Source organism: Gymnoscopelus microlampas (assembly GCF_963454915.1).
Source record: "Gymnoscopelus microlampas genome assembly, chromosome: 21".
Taxonomy (NCBI): domain Eukaryota; kingdom Metazoa; phylum Chordata; class Actinopteri; order Myctophiformes; family Myctophidae; genus Gymnoscopelus; species Gymnoscopelus microlampas.
Window position 1 is genome coordinate 133,956 of NC_139958.1, and position 18,349 is coordinate 152,304.

Consider the following 18,349-nt stretch of genomic DNA (forward strand, 5'->3'; position numbering starts at 1 on the left):
GATATGCAAATATGTTCTGTTTTTTTTGTCCTTCCAAACACCTGAACCAAGCATAGAACTTGCGTACCGGTCAAATATGCATACATCTGTGCCAAATATACACAGTATAGAGACAAGTACACAACGTCCAGTAAGCCTGCCTGTGTGTGGGCGTGTGTATATTGAATGAGGGTTAATATCTTTTGTGACCGTTTACAATCCATTATGTTCCTAAATAATGTGTTTATCGGTGTCAGCCAGGGGTCTATAATGGGCCCCCTCCTTTTTTACCCCTTTACAAATATCTACAATCTCACAGTGCGACACGTTGAAAGATTGTAGATTAATGTAGTTAACCACATTAATCCTGGCTTACCCATTTTGGGCATGCCATTATAGCCAAAGGTTTAAAGACTTAAAAAATATATTTATCAAAGTTCTCAAATTTTGAAAAATAGTCAATGTATAAAACTTCATAAGACAAGCTGTGAGCTTGTATCCAAATGGACCCTAATGCAGTGGTGGGGTCCAGGGACCCTCAGGGTTCCTTGAGGTGGTTCCAAATAGACACATACAGGTCTGGAACTTTTGAGAGTGTACAAATGGAACCAAATGGACCCGTACAGGTCCATTTGGTTCCATTTGTACACTCTCAGAGTTATGAGGGGTCATTGAAATTAAAAAGTTTGAGCACCACTGGCCTAATGCACACCAAACTGGAGGTCATCAAAGTTTTTAAAAAGCTTTGAGAATGACAGCTCTCGGAGGACTTTTCTTCACCATGACGAGTCCAGTCAGTGGCGAGTTGAACGTACCTGTCTGATAGTAGGACTCTGCCACTGTGGGCTGGGGCTGTGCTGCGGCCACAGCTGATGTAGCGATGGGCTGCTGGTAGTATTGCTTGGGGTCATAAGCGACAGCCGGGGCTGTAGACCGCACATACGAATATGTGTCCTAATAGAAATGTGTATGTGTGTTTGTGTGTGCGCGCGCATATGCACCCATGTCATGGAAGGCCTTGAGAGCTTCGCTGGTGTCCAACACTCGGAGGATGAACCAAAGTAGAGGTTCAGAGAGCTGACAGGTGGAAAGAGAACCCTAGGAAAATGGAAAATGAAATACACCACTTTTTAATACAGCCAAAACCCACTGAATTTGTCATAAATTCAATTTTAACCTCCATGAATTAGCATGTGCTAGGAAAATGTGTTGAGCATGCATGTTCTTTTTTCCTGCAATGTCCCACTTAACACTCATGAAGCTAAACACGTTTTACCCCTGAGATTAGGTAAAACAGGTCAATGTCATTTGTCATTTTGACAAACCACAAGGAACGTTTATCAGAAAGTGCAAACTATTTTCCAGAGCATCTGTGATGCATGTAAACCCCAAGCTGCCTTCAACGTGTGCTCTTTCCTCACCTGTCTGCCCATGTAGCCACAGGCCATGTATGTGAGTATGGGCTGCAACATGACCTGGACCGAGGTGGCCCTCTTGCTGAGAGTTGTGAGGATGGTGAACAGGCCGTCGCCCACGGAGATGGCATCTAGACCACCGTGGAAGTTCTCGTGTTTGGTCAGGTGAAGACCACTGGCTCCTACAGAGGGAAAACAACCACCATCAACTGAGCCAGTTTATTAATGAGATTTGAACACATGCAGTAATGGTTTCCGATACAGAAGGCAGCAACATGATCAAGTTAAGTCCTCACAGAGTTGTCTTGCTTTTCTTCAGCTTGTTAACGCGTAACTAGAAAGTTCATCATTTCAAACCGGAAGCAATGCAGTCAGATGGAAAAATAAATAATTGACTTTGACAAAAGACACTTGTCACATTGTAACAGGGTTTCTACACTTGGGTTCACCTTAAAGGCTTATTAGTATTCCTTATTTATGCCAATGCATTCCATCAGCCGGTTAATGGCCTAGCTTGTGGCTAGTGGTATAATTATAATAATTGTTTTATGGAGTCTTAGGGCAGGACAAATGGCATAACACTTTCCGCATAAAGGGGCCAGGTATCCAGGAGGGGCCAGATCCAGGACCATTTTAAATACTTTATATATGGACACAAAAACAATGTCTAGGCTTTATGTGGATGGTGTTAATACTTGTGGTAAAGACGACTCCTGCTTCAAAACAGAGACCCTAGGATTACAAGCACTTACTCCATGGACCAAAGTATGTCCATGGATGATGGCAGTGAAACACATAAGTTGTCACTACACAGAACACCATGACAAGACACTCGTACCTCTCATTGGACAGGATGTGCATGAGCTTGAGCAGGAACTCGCTGAACATCTGCGGGCAGGTGGATGACAGGTGCACCTGCAGTCGGGTGAGGAACTCCTGCATGGCCTGGGTGGCAGTGGGGCCCACCTGGGAGCTGTGCTGGCTGGTTCCGTGGGGGTTGCTGCCGGAGAGGAAGCGAACCAGGACATGCACCAGTGTGGGGTCGGACACCATCTGCTGAGCCGTGCTTTCCTGACCACCCAGCCCATTGCTGGAGGCTGCAAAAAACCAAGGAAGTCAGCAGTATCTTACGTAGGGAACCAAGGGGGTAATTTATTAATTCATTCATCATACACATACAAAATGGTAAGGTTGAAAACAACAACACTGACTTAATTCAGATTAGATATATATAAACCTCTTTCTAAAAAAAACATACCAAGTGTTGAGTACTGACCACAGGCCGGCATGTTCGTCATGAGGGTGAGCGAGTGAAGAACCAGACACCAGGTCCTCAGGGAAGTGTTGGGATACCAAGCCAGCACGGTAAGGAAACTGCTGATGGAGGCTGAATACACATACACATGCAGTAAAATCCTGGTTGTTAATATTACTCTGATAGTGTACAAATGTTTTTTGCCTTTAAAATTAAGATAGCTTTTATGGTCTTTCAGTACATTTTTCCCGAATAATAATACAATATTCAAAGAATAGTATGTTGTGCGTGTATTAAAGACGGCCAGCTTGCCAAATCAAGATTTACTGCTGGGGGTTAAGTCATCTTGCTACACAGCATGCTTTCTAACACTGAAAGCCTTTTCTCGTCTCTCCCATAAATCAGTTTTTTCACTAGCAAGCCGGAGAAGATAAAACCTGTTTCCACACAGTACTTTATTTTTTTTTTCCACTAGAGGAATCACTGTAGGTCAAAACTTTACACGTTTGAATAGATTATTTTCTCTCTTTTTTTTTCATTTTATGCTTTATTTCAGAGGCAGACAGGGAGGAGAGAAATGCAAGACAAGATGGGGGATTCAGATTCAAACCCATATCCTCACGCTCCCTAGGAGCATAATTATCCTGCACTAACTGGCTGAGTCACCAGGCACCCTCAGAAAAGTACATACAGCATTATGATGAACACTGACCTTGGTTGAGTGGGATGGCGGGCACTCGGCTGGCATTGAACATGAATATGTCAGAGCCGCTCTCTTCTGTGCCATTGGAGCAGGAGTTGAGGCTGAGGGTCAGCCACAGCTGCAGAAGGGACTCCAACTAAAGCACAAAACACCTCATCAGTGGGATGGAAACACACCAAATGTGTAAATAAATGCAACTGATGGTGACCTTGTAAGCCTTTGAAGTCAGTTTTAATCTAAGCCTGTAGAAGTGGTATTGAATTCAGGGAGTTTATAGTACAGCTAATTGAAAACGGACGAAGGTTTCATGAACCCATGGAAAAACACAGACACATAGGGTAAGGGGCACATTACATTACCGCCACTGTTTCCCAAATACCAAGCTGTGGAGTGTCGAAAGGGAATGGGTGGACAAGGACAGAGTGACATGCCGTAACGCATCATAACTCTCTAACCTTTTGCATGTGTGTTTTGATTGCACAGTATCTGCTGTAATGTAGCCATGCTGAATGGCAAAGATTGATATTTGTTCCGTCTCCTCCTGCCCTGAAACCAGGTTCAACTTGTATTTATTGTTTAGTTTTTAGCGGTGCCAACCGCTCTATATCTGACTTTGTCTGTGTGTCCGTGTGTCCGGGTGTCCGTGTGTCTGTCGGGGTGTGTGTCCAATAAACAAACATTGATGACAACATCAATACCGGGCTCATCAAAGGCACCGCTTCCTTCACACAGGGTGTGATTTTTGAGTGGTGCCAACCACTCCTATATCTGACTTTGTCTGTGTGTCCGTGTGTCCGGGTGTGTGTCTGTCCGGGTGTGTGTCCAATAAACAAACATTGATGACAACATCAATACGGGGCTCATCAAAGGCACCACTCTCTTCACACAGGGTGTGATTTTTTCTAACTAGGTAGTGGTACTGCATTCTGACCTGCACATGGTGGACCTGCAGCATGGAGAACAGTTTGTTGAAGCAAGCGCTCAGCATGGGGATAGAAGAGGCCTGCACCATCAAGCTGCTGACTGGAGGAGAGGATCCTCCCCCTTGCAGCCCCCTCAGCAGGGAGTCATCTGTCCCGTTGGAGGCCTGGGCCACTGGGGACAGGGGGTGGAGAGAAGAGACACACACACGTCATGTCATCTGGTTTGACTACCAGGAAGAACCTACAATGACTATCATTGATCGCTAATGTTGTACACCAATAGTACCTATTCTGAACCTAAATCAAAAAGGTGCAAGTTATTTCGTAGTGTAAAACACTGATAAGAAAAGGGTGATTAATGTAGATTTTTTTGTCCTATGATTCAAGATTTACTTTATTATCCGTTAAAAACAAGTTACAAACCAATCAATTAATGTATTAAGATTTTAATATTTGCTGCTGCTTCCCTGCTCCGTATGTGTGTGTACCTGTAGGTGAAGTTGAAGTGAGGGCTTGTAGGATGGAGTCGGCCTGCAGAGTGGCCATCATTTTGAGCATCAGCTCTGCTTGCTGTTCCAGCCCCACTTCCAGGCGGGCATCCAATGCTGTCAAGAGCAAAGACGGGAAAAGGCCAAAGATTACTACCAGGATTTACCAGATCCTATTGAACTGCTAAACCACTTCTAGCAAGAAATTGAACACTGTTAAATTCTTCATCCTTAACAATGCCAACAATCAGGCAGTGGCTCTAGGGGTAGAGCAGCTGTCTTGGAACTGGAAAGTTCTCGGTTCAATCGAGTTAAGGGATCCATATCAAACATGCAGAATTTGCAGACACTGTTGTAACAAGTGATACCTGCTAAATTGGATCATGACATTTATTGAGTGCAATAAATGTGGGCATCGCTCAGTAAATGAGAATTTCATACTGTATCTGAGGTTAATGTCCATATCAGCTTATAATGGGCGCCAGCTTAAAGATAGCAGTGAAATTGCAAAGAGAGCCTCGTCGTTACACTGCAAGAGTAAACATTTTTAATCAAGACAGTGCTAATGGCACCTCGTCTGGTCACAGCCATGATAATGAAGATTTGACACAAAATGTCCTTCAGCTTGTAGATCTGCAATTTTCGGCTAATGTTCCCCCCAGAATGTGTGTGTGTGTGTGTGTGTGTGTGTGTGTGTGAGAGATGCGGCGGGGGCAAGGGGGGGGGGGGGGGGGGGGGGGGGGGCGGTGTTTTCGGCACATGTGGAGGAGGCGGACCATGTATACGTCACGGGAGAAGGGGAAAAAAACAAAAACAAGTGTACACGTGATGCGGAAATCTGCCGCGGAGGAGCTGTTGAGAGTGGTCGAGGATACACTTGATGTACACTCGCTCAATGCGGAAGTGGAGAGCCTCCTCCACTCGACTCCACTCGCCTCCTCCAAGACGCACATGAACAATTGGACCGCGACTACTTCCGGTTCGAAGTCGGAGTGACCGAGTGGGAGTGAGCGAGTGGCCGAGATTTTCGGTATTGCAATTTGGCTCATGACTCATAGGGTTACACTAGCCCCTGTTTACCTTTTTTGTATTTGGGAAGGCGGTATCCAGGGTCCCTTGTCGGTTAAAGCACTCTCTCTCGTAGTCGCGGGTACCACTGTCTCGTCTCGGGCTAATAGCTCGTCGCTTAGAAGTTGCAGAGATTTCTCAAAGGTACCAAAAAAAGCAATACTAGCGCGCGGTTAATCTGCATTAATGCGCTCGGATCGGCGATGCCGTTTAACATTTTTAATAATTTAGTAAAACTTAAGCTCCTCTCTCACACTCTGCTCCACTTCCCATGTCCCGCCTCCCCGCGGTGACTGACAAGCTGCGCGTCCTACGCATACCTCTATGGTCCTACGGTACTGCCTCTGATTGGCGAGCTCCTACATGCTTGCTTGACAACACAGGTGTGTGTGTGTGTGTGTGTGTGTGTGTGTGTGTGTGTGTGTGTGTGTGTACTCACAGAGGGGTGTGTGCTGTTGTTATTCAGGTGGTCTTGTCTCAGGGGGCTCAGAGCGAGGTCCATCGTCACCCTGTCTGTGTTTACAACCTGAGGAAACACAGGACAATGTAGTCACTTATCAGATGCTCTTTATCTAGACCAGGGGTGATGCAACTTTGATGACCTAATGTTTGCTATTGGAATCCTGAAAAGTATCATTTTTATTTCATTTCAAATGCATTTAGTTATACTTATGTTAACTTTATGAACTTAAATACAAATACATTGGACATAAAAAAGACAATAGAATGTTAATACTAGTCATTAAGCTACTAATATAGACTGAAGTCATTAAAGCGGGTCATGTTTGCATGTTTGGAATCAAAACACAAGAAGAAAAGAGGTGGGAAAAGTGTCATTTGGTTTTAATGAGCATGTGTAAATGTGCGTTAGACTGGTGTTTTATGTACTTACATAGCCCAAATTTCCCTGGGGATCGGCCAGGTATGGGAATAAGGCAGTGATGCCCTTTGCATAGTCCTCTTTAACACGCCTTGAAGGACTCGTCCTACAGTACACACACACACACACACACACACACACACACACACACACACGTATGAGATCCAAACAAAAGTATTGCTGTGCCGCTGCGTTCTGCAAAAAGGAGGATTTTGGCCTGCACCAAGTACAACCAAAATTGTGTATTGGGTGCATAATTTTTAGATGACGCGTCTTCTGGTATCCGGCTTTTTGTCCGAGCATACTCGGTAAGGATCCTCTCTCCGCCAGGTCTGTCCTTCAGAATTTTTTCAACCATCTAAGTGGAAGTAAAAAAAAGGGAGACACAGGGATAGACAGTAATATTTTAAAGCACTGGTCAGGGTTCCCACACATTTTTACCTGGTCATTTTCAAAACTTTTCCATAACTTTTTCACCCTATTTCCAGGCCTATATCAATCGTATGGTGGCAATAATGAGGCTCTTACTCCATCAATGCCCCAAGACAGACCTCGAGCAAAGGCGTCACATGACAGAACAGATCTACAAGCTAACAACGTTTGTTCTTAGCTTGTAGATGTATTATTTTTGTTACGTGATGTTCTGTATAATAGGCAGCTCTCACGCAGCACTGCATTTTACCATGTTACATATTTCATGAAATGTTAGACATGTTTTTTATGAACAAAATCAATAGCCAAAAACTATGTATATCCAAACATCTTCCAAAACATTTGATGAATTCCAAACATTTTCCAGGCCTGGCAGACAGTTTTTCTCATTTCAAAATATATCCAGGAAATTCATGACAGTGGGAATCCTGTTATTAACTGTAAAAGTACACAAAGAAATACATTCCCGGTTGTCAACGGCAAACACTCTAAGAGAAGCTGTATGTGGAATGGTCATTGTGAAAAATATATCAGTGAAAGATTATATCAAAAAGTTGCTTTTTGTTTAATTGAAAAAATATTGTACAGGGTAGATTGGGGTTCCCAGAGATGAAGAATTGACCCCAGAGATGAATTGCATCAAATGGGGGTCTGTGGCCTAGTGCACATAGAAATTAGGGGGGGGGGGGGGGGTCGTTGAAATTCAAAGGTTTGAGAATCACTGACCCGTACAGACAGTAGAATGGGTGTATGTGTACCTGTGGTCCAAACATGACAGCGGCGGGTGCTCCCATCACGTCCGTTCCGGGCATGCGGCGACGGATCTTCTTGCAGAACTGTCTGATGTCGGAGCAGGAGGTGTCCAGGTCCTTCAGCAGGATGCAGAGGCTGGAGCTCTCCTGACCGGCGGTCAGGAAGGCCCGCAGGCGAGCCGACGCCACTGCCACACAGTCCAGGCCACTCTGGATGAACTGAGACACACCCATGGATTAAAGCAAAATACAATCTCACGACTGAAAAAGGTTTGTATGACCAAGTCGTAATGTGTGATTTGTGAAACAGTCGCAGGCGCATTGAGAGCATAGGTGCGCAACATGATGCCATAGAAGACATGCTGGCTTCTATGGAATACAAATGACTGAAATCAGTCGTGGCGAGAACTTGAATCCATGCACACCAGGCACTTATTCTCTCTCTCCATTCCCCTGTATCTCAGGGGCGCCCACCCTGTAGAGCCTGGTTCTGCCCAAGGTTTCTTCCCAATAATCACATGAACCCTATCGCAAACATTTGATGACGATGTATTTCAGTGTAGAGCGAAAACAGGAGTGGATCTAGAATAGAGTTCTTGGGAATCCAGTCAACTAAGTATAGGGTTTAAGTGGTTAAAAGGAGAGTTTTTTCCTTGCCACTGTTGCCAAATGTTCTCTCAGGGGGGGAAACGTTGGGTGACAGTAGTGAGTAACTTACAGACAAGTAACAAGCATGAATACGTTGAATGCGTATTAATGCAGAACAGGCACATGCACAGTTTTTCCATGGAGAGAGACACACACACAAACACACACACACACACACACACACACACACACACACACACACACACACACACACACACACACACACACACACACAAATGTGTGCATGTTTTAAATGCTAGATGGCAGCCTAGAGGTCCTGTATTGTTGTTACCTGGTAGTATTTGATGGCCTTGGTGAGTGGCTCCACTTGAATGGTCTCATCCAGCTGGTCTTTGTGCAGCAGGTCGATGAAGTAGTCCAGAGAGCGCTCGTGGACGCTCATTTCAGAGTACAGCGTGCCCATCCTCTTAAACACCTCCACACTGCAGCCACTCATAGCCCTGGATGAGAGGAGGACATGACAATGGAAGGACAGATAATGTTAGAAGTGGCGAGAGTGGAGAGACCGATAACGTTAAGGTTTTTGTGATACACAGGACGCTCAAAAGTAACGCATTAAGTGTGTTTTCAAACCAGTAGTGCGTTTGCTTTGTTCATATTCAGGGACCAATATGATACAATGTCGCACTTTCCCTTGCAGAAGAACTTGCTATGCTCATCCGTACTCAGAGGGACTATAAGGACGCCGCAGCTATATGCCTCACAGAAACATGGCTGGATGAGGAGATTCCGGATTCCTCGGTGCAACAGGCTGGCTTCACGCTACACCGAGCCGACCGCTCCAAAGTAGACTCGCGCAAACAATGCGGGGGCGGTGATTGTTGTTATATCAACACGAGATGGTGTTCTGACGTTAAAATACTTTAACGTCACGAACCTGCACACCGGAGTTGGAGTGTCTGATGCTCATGTGTAAGCCCTTCTATCGGCCGAGAGAGTTCTCTTCTATCATCCTGTCTGTCGTTTATATCCCACCAGATGCCTCAGCTAGGGATGGGACGATATGAAAATGTCATATCACGATAATGGTGGCCAAAAATATCACGATTACGATATTATCACGATGAATTTGGTCGCGGACCCCCATCTCAAAATATTTTGTTCCATGGACCCCCAGAAGCAAAGATTTGAGTTATTGTTCGCTTTAAAAGAATATATATTTTCAAAAAATAGCAGATCTACAAGCTCATAGCACGGCACTCGGTGCCGCGCTATGAGCTTGTATATCTGCTATTTTTGAATAGTCAACGTGTAAAATAATGCTTTTTAGCTCAAATGAAAAAGTGACACAGACGCTTCCTCAGGTCTTAGTGGGTTAATGCAAGGCAGTTGAAGAGCCACATACATACATACATACAGCCACATATACAATGGCCTCACGACACTGGGTTTCTGTGGTTAGCTGGTTTTCCTCACAGACGGGAGCTCTGTCGCCAGCATTTGGACCACCTGTAACAGTGTAGAAACCACATATACTGCTGCAATACTTTCCAGTGATATGCATTTACTATAAGGATCCATCTTCACAGTTGCTAGACAGTGGACTGGGGGAAACATGACATGTTGCACTGGTTCTTCGTGTGTGTGTGTGTGTGTGTGTGTGTGTGAACATGTGACTTCCCCCTTAAATTCTAGCTACAATCAAAATCACACACCCGTCAGTGGCTGAACATTTCTGCTCTTTTTTTGTCCGTCTGATGCTTCTTTTTGAAGTGATTTCACTCGCCATGCCAGAAACCCACTCCCATCTACTGGATTGTAATACTGTTCCTAAAACACAAGACGAAAAGAGGGGGGAAAAGTGTCATTTGGTTTTAATGAGCATGTGTAAATGTGCGTTTGACTGGTGTTTTATGTACTTACATAGCCCATATTTCCCTGGGGATCGGCCAGGTATGGGAATAAGGCAGTGATGCCCTGTGCATAGTCCTCTTTAACACGCCTTGAAGGACTCGTCCTACAGTACACACACACACACACACACACACACACACACACACACACACACACACGTATGAGATCCAAACAAAAGTATTGCTGTGCCCCTGCCTTCTGCAAAAAGGAGGATTTTGGCCTGCACCAAGTACAACCAAAATTGCGCATTGGGTGCATAATTTTTAGATGACAACATACCCATGTTCACTTGCCATGTGTGCAACCAATATCTTCACCATGTCGCGTCTTCTGGTATCCGTTAGGCTTTTTATCCGAGCATACTCGGTAATGATCCTCTCTCCGCCAGGTCTGTCCTTCAGAATTTTTTCAACCATCTAAGTGGAAGTAAAAAAAAGGGAGGGGAAACACAGGGATAGACAGTAATATTTTAAAGCACTGGTCCTACAGGCCACTACATTTGGTGGCCAAGTATATTTAAGGTGACAAAAATGTAAACCATGACCGCCCCCCCCCCCCAAAAAAAAGCAACGCTTACCTGAGCGAGACGAGTCAGGTCAGCTCTGTTTCTTGGAGCAGGACTGATGGTGTCATCCGAGTCCCCGTCATTGTCTGCACCAGAGCTGAGAAAGGAGCTGCTGCTGCTGGCAATGGAATTGCTTGCAGAGGGGCTCACTGAATCTAGCAATAATGTTGACATAACAAGTGTGATTAGCAAGAGAGGAATGTTTGTGGCAAGTGTAATGTAAAAAGCTCACATTAGATACGGAAGGATCCACACACCAACAAAGTTCTTCCTCAGACACTTTCTCTCTTTTACTTACATTGGGCGTATAGAAACAAAGATCATTTCAAAGTACAAAAATATACCTGTGTGACATTTTAGGTTAGCCAGGACTGTATGGATGAGGCTATAAGGCTCCATGTTGATAAGCAACAGAACTCACCTTCAGGATTTGGGTCTTGGGGTGAACAAATCTCCAACACACCAAGGTCTGGTTTCTTCATAAAAAACTGAAACGCCTCCTCGTCAACTTCAGTGTTCAAGTCATCATAGACTTTTAAGTCTGAGGTACTAGGAATTTCAAATTTCTTGGCAACTGAAGACAAAACAAGATTGCACAAGCTTATTGATAAATCTGTTGTGCAATTGATTTAATTTGTATTAATGTGTCATAAAAATGGATTAAAATAGCCACAGAAAATTCAATCATATGAGGAAGATTGACAGCCCTACTGAAGACATTGAATCACTCTATCCTAAATAAAATGGATTGTGCCTTGTACTGTACACCCAGCATGTTGTTGCATATGACAGTGGTTCTCAATTTTTCATGTCAAGGACCCCCCAAATTGACAATTAGCCCACAGGCCCCCATTTGAAAAGATATGCCAGGGACCCCCATAATAAGACTTTTACGGCTCTAGCAGTGATTCTCAACCATTTTAATATCAAGGACCCCCATTTAATGGCATGTCTATCTCTGGGACCCCAATTTATATTGTAAAATCAATGTTAAGACAGTGTAAAAATGGAACCAAATGGACCCCAATCATTTGTACACCATCAATGGCATAGGGCATGCTGTGGAACAATGTTTCACTCACCACACTCCAGAAATGATGTAAAAGACAGTCAGTCCCTCAAAGCAGATGTATTTCTGCCGGTCAAGATGTTTCACACGTACAGCATGCATGCTTTGATGGAGAAAACATAATAATGTTACTAAGACGATATAGGCTACAACAACTCATGCAGTATGAGGAGTGTTACAATTAGAAACTATTACAAAAGCACTATCTACAGGCAGACTAAATGTAAAGGACCCCCCAAAATGATATGAATTTGGTCGCGGACCCCCATCTCAAAATATTTTGTTCCATGGACCCCCAGAAGCAAAGATTTGAGTTATTGTTCGCTTTAAAAGAATATATATTTTAAAAAAATAGCAGATCTACAAGCTCATAGCACGGCACTCGGTGCCGCGCTATGAGCTTGTATATCTGCTATTTTTGAATAGTCAACGTGTAAAATAATGCTTTTTAGCTCAAATGAAAAAGTGACACAGACGCTTCCTCAGGTCTTAGTGGGTTAATGCAAGGCAGTTGAAGAGCCACATACATACATACATACAGACACATATACAATGGCCTCACAACACTGGGTTTCTGTGGTTAGCTGGTTTTCCTCACAGACGGGAGCTCTGTCGCCAGCATTTGGACCACCTGTAACAGTGTAGAAACAACATATACTGCTGCAATACTTTCCAGTGATATGCATTTACTATAAGGATCCATCTTCACAGTTGCTAGACAGTGGACTGGGGGAAACATGACATGTTGCACTGGTTCTTCCTGTGTGTGTGTGTGTGTGTGTGTGTGTGTGTGTGTGTGTGTGTGTGTGTGTGTGTGTGTGTGTGTGTGTGTGTGTCTGTGTGTGTCTGTGTGTGTGTGTGTGTGTGTGTGTGTGTGTGTGTGTGTGTGTGTGTGTGTGAACATGTGACTTCCCCCTTAAATTCTAGCTACAATCAAAATCACACACCCGTCAGTGGCTGAACATTTCTGCTCTTTTTTTGTCCGTCTGATGCTTCTTTTTGAAGGGATTTCACTCGCCATGCCAGAAACCCACTCCCATCTACTGGATTGTAATACTGTTCCTAAAACACAAGACGAAAAGAGGGGGGAAAAGTGTCATTTGGTTTTAATGAGCATGTGTAAATGTGCGTTAGACTGGTGTTTTATGTACTTACATAGCCCATATTTCCCTGGGGATCGGCCAGGTATGGGAATAAGGCAGTGATGCCCTGTGCATAGTCCTCTTTAACACGCCTTGAAGGACTCGTCCTACAGTACACACACACACACACACACACACACACACACACACACACACACACACACACACACACACACACACACACACACACGTATGAGATCCAAACAAAAGTATTGCTGTGCCGCTGCCTTCTGCAAAAAGGAGGATTTTGGCCTGCACCAAGTACAACCAAAATTGCGCATTGGGTGCATAATTTTTAGATGACAACATACCCATGTTCACTTGCCATGTGTGCAACCAATATCTTCACCATGTCGCGTCTTCTGGTATCCGTTAGGCTTTTTGTCCGAGCATACTCGGTAAGGATCCTCTCTCCGCCAGGTCTGTCCTTCAGAATTTTTTCAACCATCTAAGTGGAAGTAAAAAAAAGGGAGGGGAAACACAGGGATAGACAGTAATATTTTAAAGCACTGGTTGTACAGGCCACTACATTTGGTGGCCAAGTATATTTAAGGTGACAAAAATGTAAACCATGACCGCCCCCCCCCCCCCCCCCCCCCAAAAAAGCAACGCTTACCTGAGCGAGACGAGTCAGGTCAGCTCTGTTTCTTGGAGCAGGACTGATGGTGTCATCCGAGTCCCCGTCATTGTCTGCACCAGAGCTGAGAAAGGAGCTGCTGCTGCTGGCAATGGAATTGCTTGCAGAGGGGCTCACTGAATCTAGCAATAATGTTGACATAACAAGTGTGATTAGCAAGAGAGGAATGTTTGTGGCAAGTGTAATGTAAAAAGCTCACATTAGATACGGAAGGATCCACACACCAACAAAGTTCTTCCTCAGACACTTTCTCTCTTTTACTTACATTGGGCGTATAGAAACAAAGATCATTTCAAAGTACAACAATATACCTGTGTGACATTTTAGGTTAGCCAGGACTGTATGGATGAGGCTATAAGGCTCCATGTTGATAAGCAACAGAACTCACCTTCAGGATTTGGGTCTTGGGGTGAACAAATCTCCAACACACCAAGGTCTGGTTTCTTTATAAAAAACTGAAACGCCTCCTCGTCAACTTCAGTGTTCAAGTCATCATAGACTTTTAAGTCTGAGGTACTAGGAATTTCAAATTTCTTGGCAAATGAAGACAAAACAAGATTGCACAAGCTTATTGATAAATCTGTTGTGCAATTGATTTAATTTGTATTAATGTGTCATAAAATGGATTAAAATAGCCACAGAAAATTCAATCATATGAGGAAGACCAGGTGAAGAGGAAATGTCAGGACAGATGACGGCATGATCAACTTATGACTTATTGTTTAACCATTCAAAATAGTTCAGTCTAGTGTCCTGGGTCGTGTAGATTACTCGCTTCGGTCTAAAAATCTGTCATGCTAAAAATAACGTTGTCCCAGCTAAAACATGACTTGAAGATCAGTTCTTATCAGCAAGCGACATCAGCCAAAGATAATACATTAGGCATAATAACACTTGTGCCTGCACCTATGAAAATGTACCAACCTTGTACTGCAGTCGATGCCTCCTTCCCTTCAGATGCATCTCCTTCGCGTTGGGATGGTTGAAACTGCATTCACACAGCTTGCAGTGGAAGCGGATGACTTTGCCTTCATCGTTGCGGACCTAAGGAGATGGGTAACACAAAATGTTCAATTCCCTCTATAGCAGTGGTTTTTAACTTGAACTCTTATAGGATCCAACAGCATGGCTCCAATGTGGAGTTAATTCTGTGTAGCGTGCATGCAAAGTTTAGCACTGATCGGTCCTGTGGTTTGTGACACACAGACCCTCTCATAGACAGGTAGGGTGTTGCCGAGCAACGCCGTAAAAATACAATTGTACGGCAGACTCAGAGCCAGTCTTCATTTTAACTCTTTTATACTTGTGTTTGATGGAGTGCAATATAGAACGATTACATCCCCACATCCACAGCACTGGCCTTCCCCTCTGGTTCATGGCCAGTGGGGTTTGTTAAACAAAAAACAGCTGTCTCCCTATTTGGGCTGCTGCAGGTGTGCACACTTTTTTGCCTTACTAAAAAAAAGGACAATTTAACAATATAATCTATACTCACAAAAATAACTGATCTACAAGCTAACAATGTGTCGTGATGCGACGTGTTAGCATGTAGATCAGTTATTTTTGGCAAGCAACACCCAAGTGAACTGTCAGAATACCTCTTCAACGTAGTCGTGTCCAACACGTCGTTCTGCAGTGCAGCTAGCGCCGCCGCAGACAGCCAATCAGAGATATCATTCTTGGTCTCTGGGGCAGCCATGGAGGGTGGCGTTGGCTTGGATATCTCCGCCGCCTTCATCTCATCCGCTTTCGCCGTGGTCTGCAGTTTGTTTCCTCCTGCAAGGGGCGAAGGGGGAGGTAGGGTTCTTTAGTCTCAGACCATTGCTATTGGGCACAAACCCTCTTCCAATATTTCATAAATTGCCTATTTAGTGGCGAAAATAGGCGATGCAAGGTGTTGTGAGTTTGCAGATGGCATTGGATTTAGTGAATAGCCAACAAATACGATAAAACCCGAAATTGTGTCTACTAATGACTTCATCCTTACTGCTCCAAAAGACCACAGCTAGAGAAGTTATTATTTGTAGCAGGGCCTTATTTTTCAATCAAAAGTTACCGTAAACTTACCATAGACATTAGTGAACACCCAACCTCTAATCGTAAATACAGATAAGAATTTGCAAATCAAAATTTTGATCATGCAAAAACAAACAAAACATCACTATTAACACACAATCCCATTCAAAGATTTTTAGTATTGGTTTACTTAAAACTGTGACATTCCATTTTACATTTTACTGAGGAGTCACTAGTCCACAGATGCTTTGACTAATGTACAATATACAAATGCAATAAATCACAATAATAAAAAAAAAAAGGAAAACAATGACCGTTTCCATTTGCAAGGGCCAGGAGTGAACTATTGGCCATTTGACTGCATGGTTAAACTAGGTTATACACTTGTTATTCTACAAGGCACAGAACTTCAAGAAATGTTAGGTTTGGAAACACACGCCTGGTCGCCGTCCATCACTACACAAGGTGGCAGAGACTTATCCAGACATTGGCATGTAGCCTTTGAGTGCAAAAAAATGTTTTATAATTTTTAAAGTGAAAATGGAAGTCGTTTTCTTTATTCATTGTGTGAAGTACATATAGGGGTTCAATGACTTAAACCCTATATACTTAGATGGGTGCGCAAGGGGGTCTGTAATTGGCCCCGTCCTTTTCTATCACTCATCAATCTCTGCCGATCTACAAGCTCACACAATGCCTCGTGACGTGTAGTGAGACGATTTTTGTTTTCACTGAATGTTTGCCTATTACGACAAGCCCTGAATAGGGACGCTAGGATTCATGTGGTTGAATTGGTTAACCCATTGAGACCTGGAACTGTGTCATTTTTAGATTTGAGCTAAAAAGCATTATTTTACACTTTGGGCTATTCAAAAATAGCAGATATACAAGCTCATAGCGCGGCACCGAGTGCCGCGCTATGAGCTTGTAGATCTGCTATTTTTGAAAAATCGTGAAAATGTGTGCAAATCTTTGAATACATATATTTTTAAAGCGAACATTTTTAACTCAAATCGTTGCTTCTGGGGGGTCCCTGGAACAAAATATTTTGATGGGGGTCCGCGGCCTTTTCCAATACTTTTACTTCTACTCCACTACATCTCAGAGGCAAATATTGTACTTTTACTCCACTACAATTATTTGAAAACTTTAGTTACTAGTTACTTTTAAGATATAAATTATTACATTATAAAACATACCTTAACCACTTTAGCCTTATTTTATACATAGTCTATTTGAAAATAGCCGATCTACAAGCTCGCAGCGCGACGCGTTGTGAGCTTGTAGATCTGCTATTGACATGGCAGTTGCCAGGTTCAGCGAGAGAAACAAGCAACCAGGTTAATTTAAACAACCCCAAAGCCACGGCGTCCTCTAACATTAGTCAACCCAGTACAATGCTCGGTACAGATAAACACTTGTTGAACCAAACAGTGCGTCAAATGAATGTCTATTTACTGCTAGTAAAACAGTCAAATTACAACAGCATCTCCTTCTAGAGTTAAACTCATGTTACTCTATACTGAGTCAAAGCCACGTTGTTTGCCATTGTCTCAGTAAAGTCCACCAACATATACAATATAATTGTTCTGTCTCCTGTACTATGTCTACTGGTCTTGTATGGTATTATTAATACAACCGTTTTTGTATGGATAGTTATTATGTCACCACTTTTAACAGCCTGCTCAGGGACTACAGATGAAAGCTAGCTTCTGGCTAACTCTGGTTCATTACACGGATGTGAAAACCAACATGTTGATTAATGTGCACTGTGTCCCTGGTAAATACATAAACATGATAGCAATACTGTTGATAATGTAATCATTTACGTCACTGCCATGCGGAAGTTGTAAGCATACTTTTATAGCCGTTAGCACTGGTTAGCCTAGCTGACTAGTCCCTTTTGTTTTTAACCCAGTTTCAGAGCAATCGTTGCTGCTTAAAGTTAGTTTTAGCAGATCTACAAGCTCAATTTTTAACAGACAAGATATAACAAATGCAATGTTGATTAAAAGCTGGCATTCTGCGTTGTATAATGAATTGTTATGGACAGGTCGATTGTGACGTACGTTTATAAACAAACCAACAGAGTCCTGGGGCCTGAAACAAACGTAACCTGGCGTTTGCACTTAATTCATTTAAGGCCCGTACATGTACATAAACGTTCAAATTTCAAATATAAAGTTCTCACCTCACGGCCACGGATGTGACGATTCTGTTCGAGCCCTCAGAAGTAACTGTATCTTCAGTATTGTTCAATAAAAAGCATTTTAATCCGATCGGTGGCCATTTTCTCAGCATGTCCGCCATGCTTTCAACTGCATTACCCATCGGTTGGTAGGTGTACTGCACTCTGATAGAGTGGAGCCAGCTATGAGCAAATGGCCACCGATCGGATTAAGATGCGTTTTTATTGAACAATACGGAAGATACAGCTACTTCTGAGGGCCCGTACATAATTATAACATCCGTGGCCATGGATTAAAAACTGTGTTTGAAATC

The 18,349-nt window shown here is 43.4% G+C and overlaps 1 protein-coding gene across 1 annotated transcript in view; it reads right to left on the reverse strand.

Annotated features, from left to right (window-relative positions):
* Positions 1 to 1,599: 1,599 nt before the first annotated feature.
* The window catches only part of LOC311037312 (uncharacterized protein), a gene marked incomplete at both ends in the record, with an annotated part of 42,559 nt that continues 25,809 nt past the window's right edge, over positions 1,600 to 18,349 (reverse strand). The window contains 16 exons of the mRNA XM_084046432.1: positions 1,600 to 1,603; positions 2,233 to 2,491; positions 2,671 to 2,781; positions 3,362 to 3,488; positions 4,284 to 4,447; positions 4,764 to 4,880; positions 6,267 to 6,357; positions 7,902 to 8,114; positions 10,996 to 11,101; positions 12,066 to 12,118; positions 13,208 to 13,301; positions 13,506 to 13,642; positions 13,811 to 13,953; positions 14,220 to 14,364; positions 14,756 to 14,875; positions 15,456 to 15,607. Coding sequence (XP_083902558.1) covers positions 1,600 to 1,603; positions 2,233 to 2,491; positions 2,671 to 2,781; positions 3,362 to 3,488; positions 4,284 to 4,447; positions 4,764 to 4,880; positions 6,267 to 6,357; positions 7,902 to 8,114; positions 10,996 to 11,101; positions 12,066 to 12,118; positions 13,208 to 13,301; positions 13,506 to 13,642; positions 13,811 to 13,953; positions 14,220 to 14,364; positions 14,756 to 14,875; positions 15,456 to 15,607 — 2,036 coding nt within the window. The remainder of the gene's footprint in view (positions 1,604 to 2,232; positions 2,492 to 2,670; positions 2,782 to 3,361; positions 3,489 to 4,283; positions 4,448 to 4,763; positions 4,881 to 6,266; positions 6,358 to 7,901; positions 8,115 to 10,995; positions 11,102 to 12,065; positions 12,119 to 13,207; positions 13,302 to 13,505; positions 13,643 to 13,810; positions 13,954 to 14,219; positions 14,365 to 14,755; positions 14,876 to 15,455; positions 15,608 to 18,349) is intronic.